Source organism: Hypanus sabinus, chromosome 13 (assembly GCF_030144855.1).
Source record: "Hypanus sabinus isolate sHypSab1 chromosome 13, sHypSab1.hap1, whole genome shotgun sequence".
Classification (NCBI taxonomy): Eukaryota; Metazoa; Chordata; class Chondrichthyes; order Myliobatiformes; family Dasyatidae; genus Hypanus; species Hypanus sabinus.
In genome coordinates this window covers 91,822,439-91,834,490 of record NC_082718.1, presented here as the reverse complement: position 1 = coordinate 91,834,490, position 12,052 = coordinate 91,822,439, and the positions used below count along the sequence as shown (strand labels likewise).

Below are 12,052 nucleotides of genomic sequence, written 5' to 3'. Positions count from 1 at the left end.
TCTGGGCCTGGTTTCACTAGAATTCAGAGGTATGAGGGGGTGATCTCATTGAAACCTACTGAATGGTGAAAGGCCTTGATAGAGTGGGCGTGGAGAGGATGTTTCCTATGGTGGGAGAGTCGAAGACCAGAGCACACAGTCTCAGAATAGAAAGGTGTCCTTTTAGAATGGAGATGATGAGGAATTCTTTAGGCAGTGAGTAGTGAATCTGAGGAATTTGTTGCCATAAGCAGCTGTGGAGGCCAAGTCTTTATGTATATTTAAGGCAGAGTTTGATAGATTCTTGATTGGTCAGAGTATGAACGGATATGGGGTGAGGGGTGTGATAGCAGGAGACTGGGGCTAAGAGAAAAAAATGGAGCAGCCATGATGAAATGGCGGAGCAGACGTTGAGCCAAACGGCCTTCCACTCCTACATCTTTTGGCCTTATGATCTAATATGACTGAATTACAGTGTTATAGAATCTTTGAATCATAGAATAATGTATATTAAATAGCTAAGTTAAAATAAATATTGCAAAAACAGATTTTTTTAAAAAGTTCATGGGATCAATGTCCATTTCGGAATTGTATGGGAGAGGGGATGAAGCTGTTCCTGAATTGCTGCGAGTGTATCTCCAGGCTCCTGTACCTTCTTCCTGCCAGTGACAATGAGAAGAGGACATGTCCTGGGAAGTGTGTGTCCTTAGTGCCGGACACCGCCTTCCTGAGGCACCGCTCCTTGAGGATGTCTTGGATACTACGAAGGCCAGTACCCATGATGGAGCTGACTAACTTCCCAACTTTCTGCAGCTTACTTCAATCCTAATGCTAACAAGCATGCTGACTGCATGAAAATGTAGAAGCTGATGTTACAGCAACGGTATGCACTACATTATAAATCACAGAATAATTTAATTTGTTATTTAAATGCATGCTCTGGATTCGTGTGTTTGACAGCAATTCTTTATCTCGTAAATTTTAATGTTTGGCATTAAGAAGAATACACAAGAGAACTGTTTAAAATATCTTTCAAGCTATTTAGTTTCAATTAGAAAGCAAACCAGCTGGTGTCCAGATGGATGGAAATTAATAAATACAGAAGCTCATTTGCTCCTCTGGGAACTAATCACGTGACCCTAGACGTGTATTTCATGGAAATATTGAGCATGTTAACTCACAATATACAGACTTTCCAGGAGGCTGATGATGATCTATGCAGTGGTGAATGTACAATTTACCTCAGAGTTTCTTTGAGCAACATAAATCCAGTCAGCTGAGAAATGCATTTTCTTCTTGAAGGTACAGCAGGCAATAGGCCCTTGCAGACCTACGACAACCAGCAACCCCAGCCTAATCACGGGACAATTTACAAAACGCCGACTAACCTCCGAAACTGGAGGAAAGTGGAGCACCCGGAGGAAACCCACACACTCCCACAGGGAATTGCGCTCCGAAGTCCAACGCACCGAGCTGCAGTAGTGTCGGATTAGCAGCTGCGCTACGATGGCCTTCAAAGTGCCAGGGTTCCAGTTAGGAGCAGACGAGGGTAGAAGGCCTAAGAAGACATGCAGCACCAATCACAATTGAAAAGTATGGGGTCAGCACATAACGTGTTGTGCTTAAACTCTCCTGATGATGCTGCTTATTCATCGCAAAGCCCTAGTCAAGAGGAGTGTAGAACATATGTAGAACCTCAACTAAATCAACCACCTTCTTCTAAGGGCAAGCCATTTCTGAATCCACGCAGCCAAGTTGCCTGGATTCCATGTCTCCTGACTCTCTGAATGAGTCCACCATGTCAGAAGCCCTCATGGAATCTATATACACCACATCCGCAGCTCTACCTTCATGAATCTGCTTTTGCCTTTTTGTTTTTACATAATGGATGATCTCACACTGGTCTGGTGTGCAAGGACGAGGAGGGATGGGAAGTTAAATGCCGGCTCAGCCTACAAAGGCTGAAAATTTTTTAAAACATAAAAAAATATGAATGGACCTTCTCCACCCAGAGATTGGTCACTCCCAGCATTTGTTTTATGGGGCTATAGTGTGAAACAGGCCCTTCCAGCCCTTTGAGCCGTGCTGCCCAGCAATTCCCCAATTTGCTCCCTACCTAATCACAGGACAATTTATAATGAGCAGTTAACCAACCAACCTGTACGTGGTTTGGGCTGTGGGAGGAAACCAGAGCACCCGGAGGAAATCCACATGGTCACAGGGAGAAGGTACAAACTTCTTACAGGCAATGGTGGGAATTGAACCCTTGTCTCCTGTACCGTAAAGCGGTGTGCTAACCACTATGCTACTGTGGCACCCTAAGGAGTGACTAGGTAAGCATTTGAATTGCTTAGGCATAGAGTACAGTGTACCAAGTGTACCGACCAGGGCACGCCTTACACCGTGAGCAGCAGGGCAGTGAGGAGCATGGTGGAACAAGGTCCATAATTCATTGAAAGAGGCATCACTGTTAGGAAGGGCCGTAAAGCAAGCTTTTTTGACACATTGGCCTTCACAAATCAATGTATTGAGTACAGGAAATGGGACGTTATGTTGAAATTGTATAAGACACTGGTGAGGCCTAATTTGGAATATTATGTGCAGTTTTGGTCACCTACCTACAGGAAAGATGTAAATAATGTTGAAAGAGTACAGAGAAAATTTACAAGGATGTTGTTTGGAGAGGAGGACCTGAGTTACAAGAAAAGATTGATTTGGTTAGGACTTTATTCCTTGGAATGTAGATGATTGAGGGAAGATTTGATAGAGGTATACAAAATGATGAGGGGGGTATAGATAGGGTACACGTAAGCAGATTTTATTCCACTGAGGTTGAGTGGGACTACAACTAGAGGTCATGGGTTAAGGGTAAAAGGTGAGAAGTTTAAGGGGGACATGAGGGGGAAACTTCTTCACTCAGAGGGTTGTGAGAGTGTGGAACGAGCTGCCAACACAGGTGGTAATTGTGAACTTGATTTTGACGTTTAAGGGAAGTTTGGATAGATACAGGGGTATGGAGGGCAATGGTCCAGGTGCAAGGCGATGGGAGTAGGCAGTTTTAAATGGTTTTGCCGCGGACTTAGACGGAGCAAAGGGCCTGTTTGCTTCTATGTTGCAGTGTTCTATGACTCTATGACTCTAAGTGCTCGGAGATGAGATGAGTGAAGAAGGGTGTCCACTGGTCAGCATGGGCAAATTGGACCAGAAGTCCTTTTGCAATGTTTGGCTCTATGATTCTATGACTCAAACCATCATTTAACATATTTTAACAGCATTCAGAAGACATTTGGACAGGTACATGGTTAGGGAGGAGGTTTAGAGGGATACTGGCTAAATGGGCTAGAAGGTATGTGTTGGACTGTAGGGCCGGTTCCATGTTGGATTACTCTATCAATGTACTCCATTTTACTGTATTTGGTTGGAAGAGGAATATTTTCTGTACATTTTCAATCACATTCAAGATACTTATCAGAGTGTCAAAATATTTACCAGAATTCGCCTGAGAGGAACTTGTACTCGGAGTCAAGCGAAAGCTTGTTGTATGACAGCCCCAGGTGTTGTAACCCAGGAGGTGGGCTGACGACCAGATCATTTAGAGAGGAAATCTCATTGGTGCAGAGCTCTAGAATCTGCAAATAGGTCACAAGTTTTTAAAAAAATGTTATTTTGCACCATCCTGCACGTGGATCTCCATTTTCCACAGTGGTGGAACATAAACATTTTTCATTTGGTTACTACAGGCAACAGAGGCAGAGACAGTCACACATTTAAAATGATATTGTGCAATCCCTCATTTACCTTCAGCTTTCTTGGAAGATTGGCTGAGTTTAATGTAGAGATCCTATTCGCACTTAGTGTAAGTTCTTCCAGATTCTGAAATTTCAACAAGTCCTTGTCAACCTCAGTGATCTACAGGAGGAAAGAAATTATAATTGGCTGTTAAAATGTTCATTATTTTCTGATTCTGTTGAAATAACTGGCATTTTTTCTGCTTTAGCTAGTCTTGTTGGAAACAACAAAGTCAATATGGGCGGGGTTACTTGTCATCATTAAGTGGTGTGTCATATGACATGGGTGATCATTGTTTTCCATCTGCCTTTAAGTTGCCTGTATTCTTTTCTCTATCCATGACCATGATGGTTCTTGGCAAATTTTCCTACAGATGTAGTTTGCTTTTGCCTTCTTCTGGGCAGTGTCTTTCCAAGACGGGTGACCCCAGCCATGAACAGTACTCTTCAGAGATTGACCGCCTGGCACCCATGGTCACATAACCAGGACTTACAATGAGCACCAGCTGCTCAGGGGTAGTTTTTGCAAAGAGGGCTCCCCCCGACTCTTACTACACTAGCACGTGGTGTTAAGGATATGTAAATGGTCCAACCCCAGAGGACAATCCAACTACGGCCATCTACGGCAGCCAGTACCAGTATTAGACAATGATCTCCAGTGGGGGTGAAGAGACAAATGATCAGTTGGCCTACTGGCAGTATTAGCCAGCGTGGACCTTTCCCTTGAGAGTGGGTATCTGTTCTCTTTAAGTTGCTGAAGGCACCCAGATTCCGTGGCAAGTCTACTGCAAGGGTAGAGACCCGCATGGAAAGGAATACCACTGGCAGCTTCATGTCCGTAGAGAGAGTTAAGTGCACCAAGTTCCTGGGACTTCAAATCACTGATGACCTCACCTGGTCCCTTAATACCACCTCCCTGAACAAGAAGGCACAGCAGCACTTCCACTTCCTAAAGAGATTGAGGCAAGTGAGGCTCCCACCCCCCCAACCTCCATCTTAATGGCATTCTGTAGGAGCGCCAATGAGACCGTCCTGACAGGTGGCATTTCCATCGGGTGTGGAGCAGCCGAGCGTCGGACCAGAAGCCCCTACAAGGGACTGTGAGAATGGCTGAGAGGATCATAGGGGTCTCCCTACCATCCTACCTACAATCCTTGAAGAGTATTGACAATGACTGGGGTCACCCGTCTTGTAAAGTCACTGCCCAGAAGAAGGCAATGGCAAACCACTTCTGTAGAAAAATTTGCCAAGAACCATCATGGTCATGGACAAATGAAAGACCATGATCGTCTACGTCATATGACATGGCACAGAATGATGATCAAATCAAGTCAAGTCAACTTTTATTGTCATTTCGACCATAACTGCTGGTACAGTACATAGTAAAAATGAGACAACGTTTTTCAGGACTGTGGTGTTACATGACACGGTACAGAAAACTAGACTGAACTACGTAATAAAAAAAAACAGAGAAAGCTACACTAGACTACAGACCTACACTGGACTGCACAAAATGCACAAAAACAGTACAGGCATTACAATAAATAATAAACAGGACAATAGGGCAAGGTGTCAGTCCAGGCTTCGGGTATTGAGGAGTCTGATAGCTTGGGGGAAGAAACTGTTACATAGTCTGGTCGTGAGAGCCCAAATGCTTCAGAGCCATTTCCCAGACGGCAGGAGGGAGAAGAGATTGTATGAGGGGTGCATGGGGTCCTTCATAATGCTGTTTCCTTTTCGGATGCAGCGTGTAGTGTAAATGTCCATGATGGCGGGAAGAGAGACCCTGATGATCTTCTCAGCTGACCTCACTATCCGCAGCAGGGTCTTGCGATCCGAGGTGGTGCAATTTCCGAACCAGGCAGTGATGCAGCTGCTCAGGATGCTCTCAATACAACCCCTGTAGAATGTGATGAGGATGGGGGGTGGGAGATGGACTTTCCTCAGCCTTCGCAAAAAGTAGAGATGCTGCTGGGCTTTCTTTGCTATGGAGCTGGTGTTGAGGGACCAGGTGAGATTCTCCACCAGGTGAACACCAAAAAATTTGGTGCTCTTTACAATCTCTACTGAGGAGCGGTCGATGTTCATCGGGGAGTGGTCGCTCCGTGCCCTCCTGAAGTCAACAACCATCTCTTTTGTTTTGTTCACATTCAGAGACAGGTTGTTGGCTCTGCACCAGTCTGTTAGCCGCTGCACCTCCTCTCTGTAAGCTGACTCATCGTCCTTGCTGATGAGACCCACCATGGTCGTGTCATCAGCGAACTTGATGATGTGGTTCGAGCTGTGTGTTGCAGCACAGTCGTGGGTCAGCAGAGTGAACAGCAGTGGACTGAGCACGCAACCCTGGGGTGTATACAACATGGCACAGAATGACGATGATGATGATTATCCAATCACCACCTGGCTGGGAATAATATTATTGCCATATGCAGATTTTTTAATGTATTGGATGGATGATGTTGTAGATGGGAAGAGTAACTACAGCTGGAAACAAATTCTGTGGCAATACTTTGAATATTACACTTTAGCCAGATGACGGTGAATCTGTGGAATTCATTGCCACAGACAGCTGTGGAGGCCAAGTCACCAGGTATATTTAAAGTTGATAGGTTCTTGATCAGTCTGGGGTCAGAAGTTATGGGGAGGGGGCAGGAGAATGGGGTTGAAACGGATAATAAATCAAGTATGAAGAAATGGCCTAATTCTGCTCCTATCTTGTACAGTGCTATTAAAATTCTGGTGTCTGTGCAGGTTAAATGAAGAAGTGCCAGCAGCTGATAACATGAAATAAACAGAATCATCAGGGCCTTAGCTTTTCTCTCAGGAAGGAAATATTAGATTCTGTAAAAGACAGTAGAGAAGTGAGACTATTCTTAAAGTGCCTTAAAAGCACTGAATTGAAAGGGAAGTGTAGAAGTTTAGAGCTACTTATGCAAATGCCCATAAACAGTGTTTATCCAAACCATTGGCACGCATTCAGATTATTAAAGAGAAACAAATAGACATAACATCCTCTTTTCCTAGAAAGGAACTTGAATAAAGTAGCCAGCTCACCTGTTTATTCACAAGTCTTAAGGCTTTTAAGTTAGAGCAAAAGAAGTTTAAATTCACGAGTGATGGCGAAGAGATTGCCATTTCCCTCAGATGCTGATTCTCCGGGCTCAGGTCCTCACCATTCCAAGGTGAATGCTTATCCGTTAGATATTCCCTCAGTGCCCGCTGGTCTTCCTCGTGTACATCTCTGTCCTGCTCCTCTTCCTCCTCTCCATGGTATCTCAGTAGCTTGCTGCTTCTGGCCCCCTGTGTTGGGCTCCTGGGCCTGTTCTAAATATGTAAAGAAACAAAGGTCGGCAGCACATTGCTGTGTTTGCCTATTGCTGCACCATCAATAACTCACACTGAGATGTAAGGTGAGATATCGGCTTTTATTGACTGGAAGAAGGAACCAGGAGTGAGTGTCTATCATACAATGTCCTGGAGACTGAGGCTGAGCGTCAGGCCTCAGATCTCCTTTATACAGGGGCCTGTGGGAGGAGCCAAAGGAGCAGTCAGCAGGGGGCATGTCCCGACAGGCACATAGTTCACCACACCTATGATTGTTACAATGACTGTTCATGACATTGTGCCCTTGAAAAGACATGGACTAACTCAGTAAATACTAGAAAGATATATCTTTTAGAAGTTAATAAAGTTCATCTTTATCGGTAACATGATTAAATTCACTAGAGCAGGGGTTCCCAACCCCTTTTTATGCCATTGATCCCTACCATTTCCCAAGGGGCCCATGGACCCCAGGTTGGCTACCGCTGCTCTAGAAGAAGATAAAGAGATTTTCACTTCTCAAGCACACTGGGCCTTACTGTTGAAATAATACGCGATTTTCCCACTCAAACAAAATAATTTGTGACTTTAAATTGCAAGTATTTCTATATCGTGAAACTGTAATAAGGTAACAACTGTCTTATTTTCCCTTTTGTTTGATTAGAGTCATAGGCCCGGAAACAGGCCCGGAACATAGGCCCAGAACCAGGCCCGGCGCATCCATGTGGATCTTTTTGCCTAGTTATAGTAATCCCATTTGCTCACACATGGTCAGGATTCTTCTATGCATTCACTATTTACGTGTGTTAAAAGCCCTTTAAATATGACTAATAATTCTATCTGATTACATTACCTCTTCTGGTAACACAATCCTGTATAAAGTACTTCCCCCTCAGATCCCCTTTAAAACCCCTCCTTCCCACCTTAAGCTATGCCTTCTTGTTTATAATAATCCCTACAATGGGAAAATTATTTTATCTGTCCACCCTATCTACGCCTCTTATAATCTTAAACACTTCCATTAGGTGCCTCCTAAGCCTCCTCCGCTCGATGGAAAACACACCTACCTGTGTTGCCTCTTTCAGAAAACGATAACCTTGGATCTTTATCAATGCTCCTGAGTCTCCTATAGTTTACTCTTAATGTACTACCCCTACGTGACTTTCATAAATGAATCACCTCAGACTCCATCTGCCCAACTTTCTGTCTGGTGTACATCCTGTCGTAGCATTAGAAAACTTTTCCTGCCATCCGCAGAAACAGCAAAGCCAAGTCAAGTTTACTGTCATCTGCACAACTGCATGTCTGCGCAGAAGCAACAAGGAACTTACCTGCACCAGCATCGCATCACTTAAGCAACGTTCACCGGGAAAAACGTAAACTGAGCACAATTACAACGAACGGTAGTGCAAGTTGGTCACAGAGACCATAGTGTTGCTACCCTGAGGTAGTGATTGGGGCCTTGCCAGTTGGCCCAAGATCTGAATGGTTGAAGGGAAACAGCTGTCTTGAACTTGGCGGTGCTTGGAAATCGGCCTTCTGCACCTCCTGCTCGGTATTAGACGTGAAAAGGTGGCTGGTGGGGATCTTTGATGATGGATGTTGAGGCAGGTAAGTGGGGATGATCGGCCATGATCTTACTGAATGGCAGAGCAGGCCTGATGGGCCAGACGGCACCCTATGTTGGCATCTAAGTGCTGGGCCCTGGACAGGCCACATCTGATATGTTAACACCCAGGAATTTACTTATTTATTTGTATTTAGAAATACAGCATGATAACAAGTTTAGTTTTGCTACTACTGAGCGAGAGGTTGTTTTTCGAGGCACCACTCAAGCAGACGTCCAATCTAACACCAGTAAGCCGAGCCACCACACCCCGCGATTCCGCCAACCACGATCACGTCATCAGCAGATTAGAAGATGGCGCTGGTGCTGTACTTGGCCACACGGTCTTGCGTGCAAAGAGAGCAGAGCGAAGAGCTAAGCACGCAGCCTCGTGCTGATGATCCAACGCTCGCTGGTGGGTGCCTGCCGATGAGGGAGTTGCATAGGAAGGACCAGGGGCCCAGGTCTTAAAGCCTGGTGCTGTGCTTGAATTTACCAATGAATGTCAGTCCTACACTCCAGTTTCTGTCCAAATGGTCCAGAGCAGAGAGAGGAGCCAGAGAAGGCGCATCTGCTGTTGACCTGTTGTGGTGGTAGGCTAAGATAGAATGGATCCAGATCCTTTCTAAGGCAGACACCGATTTATGTATTCATTTAGGTCCACTGGTGAATCCTTGAAGAGGGTCCAATTGAACGCAATGTCAAATCTACTCCTCTGCTCCTGCCATCCAGCTGTTTGTAGTCCTCCTCACTGGTGACAAGTTCTTCAGCCTCTGTGTGTATGTTAGGCAGATGCCTGGTGGCTGGATCTACCCAAGTGTGAGTGAGGGATGGAGCGGTAAGCGTCCCTGATGGGGGTAGAGCAGTGGTCGGGTGTGTTGGGTGCTCTAGAATTGCAGGTGAGGTTGCAATTAGGCAGGGGCTTCTGCAAACTAACCTGATTAAAGTCTCCTGTCACAGTGTGACAGACATCAGCTAATCCCACCACTAATTGTCATGTCTTCTGCAGAGGCACTAACTATACCTTGCACATTCACTTCCAAAGCAAATCTACATCCACACCATTCTTTGTTGAATTAGCACAAGTCCGTGATTATACCAGCAACGATTCATTAGACATAAGGGGATACCCTCTGATCCTGAAACAAACGACAGAAGCTGATCTAGTTAGAAGCCGGAAGTCACAGTTGGCCATTATTTGCCAACAATCCGTGCCTCCTGACTAACCCCTTTGCCCCTGACTATTTAACACCCAGTTCTTCCCCCTTGCCTCCACGACGGCCCTTCCTGAACCCAACAGCGCCCCACGAAGAACATTGTTTGTTTGTTTCTCTGTTAGAGGTGGGCTGCTTCCAAAGCCGAGAATAGCTCACTGCTACTCTTCTAATGAGGCCGAAAAACCAAAGTCGCAGCTACACTGGTTCAAACTTTCTGGAGCAAATATACTTTTTTCTCTTTGAACGTTTGTAGTTCTCCCGGAGATCTCCGGGTGCTCCGGTCTCCCTCTGCAGTACAAGGAAGGCTGGTAGGTTCATTGGTCATTGTAAATTGTCCTGTGATTAGGCTAGAATTAAATCGGGGGTTGCTGGGCAACGTGGCTCAAAGGGCCAGAAGAGCCTACTCCAGGCTGTATCTAAATTTAGAAAATCCTGAAAATCCATATATCACCCACCATTTCTACACTTAATGAATCAATCGTTTGTTTTGTTGTGACACTAATGCTTATTTGTATTTTAATAAAACAATTTCAAAGGCAATGTTGAGTAGGGGAATGAATTATAGATGAAAATCCCAAGGTTTTGCTTATAACTCTTGGGGATACAATTACCAACAACTCACACATTCCCATCGGAGAAGAAGCAGAAAATGATGGAAATAGTGACACACCTGTGAGCAACAGAATTAACGTTTCTGGGATTCAACTTGAAGAAACTACAAACAACAAGGGGGGAGCAATTGTTAGGAAAATTTTCACTGAGATTTAGTTGATTTCAGGTTCTCAAACACTTAGTCATTTTCTCCTTGACAAGTTACTTGAGTGAAATTTAACTTAGCCTTTAAGTAGACAAAAGGCATTAATTCCCTTACCCAGCTGCCAGTCCCACAAGGGAAATCATTCAAGCACAAAGTCTTCATCTGTTGTTGAAAAGCTACAAAGACAGAAACACCAGCCATCTCAGACTCTCAGAGCTTTCGAGAAGTATATCAAGACATGTAGCTTGATTTCCCCAAATGCTGATACCATACCATGTTCAAATGATGTCAAGTACTCTCCCCGGTATAGTCCGTTCACAGACATTTACTTCAGAGAGGTTTGAAAGATAATCCTAATTTAAAGTCTCATTTTTCAGTTTCAAGTAACACTGCTTACAAACAGAGTAAGTACATTGGTATACCTGGTGTAGTGGTTGCTAGGAGGCGTAATTCCCAGTTGCCAAGCAACGACAAAACCTTCAGTTCCATGATAGAAGCATTCGGATGACATTTAAAGGGACAGTGTGCCTTTTCTCTGTCTCAACTCTGCAACTGTGTACTTAGTGGTTTGTTCATTCGCAAGAAGAGTTTTACCTACAGAGCCTCTAATAAAAATGAGAGAATGTTTTAGAGCTCAAACTGAGCCCGCTTGTGAAAAAGTCAGTAAATATTTACATGTTATTTTCTGACTGGGATTGCTATTTATGCAAATTTGATTGCCACAAATTATACATAATCAGGAATTATATCACCTAAAGAAAAACATAAAAAGATGGCCAATTTACATCATCTTCTGAGCACAGATTGTAGTGTCACTTGGAGTTGTACCTTTTCCATCTATAGCCCAGGAGATTTTCGCATCAAGTCGACAAATCAGAATCAGGTTTATTATCACTGTGATACGTGATGTGAAATTTAGGGCAGCAAAGACATTAGGGGTTAGCGTGTTGCTTTCCAGCGCCAGCAACCCACGATCAGGGTTCAATTCCTACTGGTGCCTGTGAGGAGTTTGAATGTTTGCCCCATGGCTGCGTGGGTCTCCTCCAGGTGCTCCAGTTTCCTTCCACAGTCCGAAGATGCACGGGTCAGAGTTAATGAATTGCCCAGTATAACCCTCGCCGATTTGAGCTGCCGCAGAACGTCGCAGATCGCTGTACGTTCCGATGTTTCGGTAGACATGTGATAAATAAAGTTAATCCAAACTCAATTTCAAAGTAAGTATATAGTGCCAAAAAAAAAGAATAATGAGGCAGAGTTCATGAGTTCACAGACCGTTCAGAAATCTGTTGACGGAGGAGAAGCGTCGGTTCCTGTTTCGCTGAGTGCACGCCAGCCCATCAGGAAAACAACTACCTTTAATCATCATGACTACTGCTTCTTTGGT

General features: G+C 44.5%; 1 protein-coding gene across 1 annotated transcript in view; it reads right to left on the bottom strand.

Annotated features, from left to right (window-relative positions):
* Positions 1-11,080, bottom strand: part of LOC132404145 (leucine-rich repeat-containing protein 43-like) — an 82,145-nt gene extending 71,065 nt beyond the window's left edge. The window contains exons 1-5 of the mRNA XM_059988208.1: positions 10,942-11,080; positions 10,783-10,844; positions 6,822-7,091; positions 3,778-3,888; positions 3,469-3,608 (exon numbers count right to left, since the gene is read on the bottom strand). Coding sequence (XP_059844191.1) covers positions 3,469-3,608; positions 3,778-3,888; positions 6,822-7,091; positions 10,783-10,844; positions 10,942-10,993 — 635 coding nt within the window. The 5' untranslated portion in view covers positions 10,994-11,080. The remainder of the gene's footprint in view (positions 1-3,468; positions 3,609-3,777; positions 3,889-6,821; positions 7,092-10,782; positions 10,845-10,941) is intronic.
* Positions 11,081-12,052: the final 972 nt, after the last annotated feature.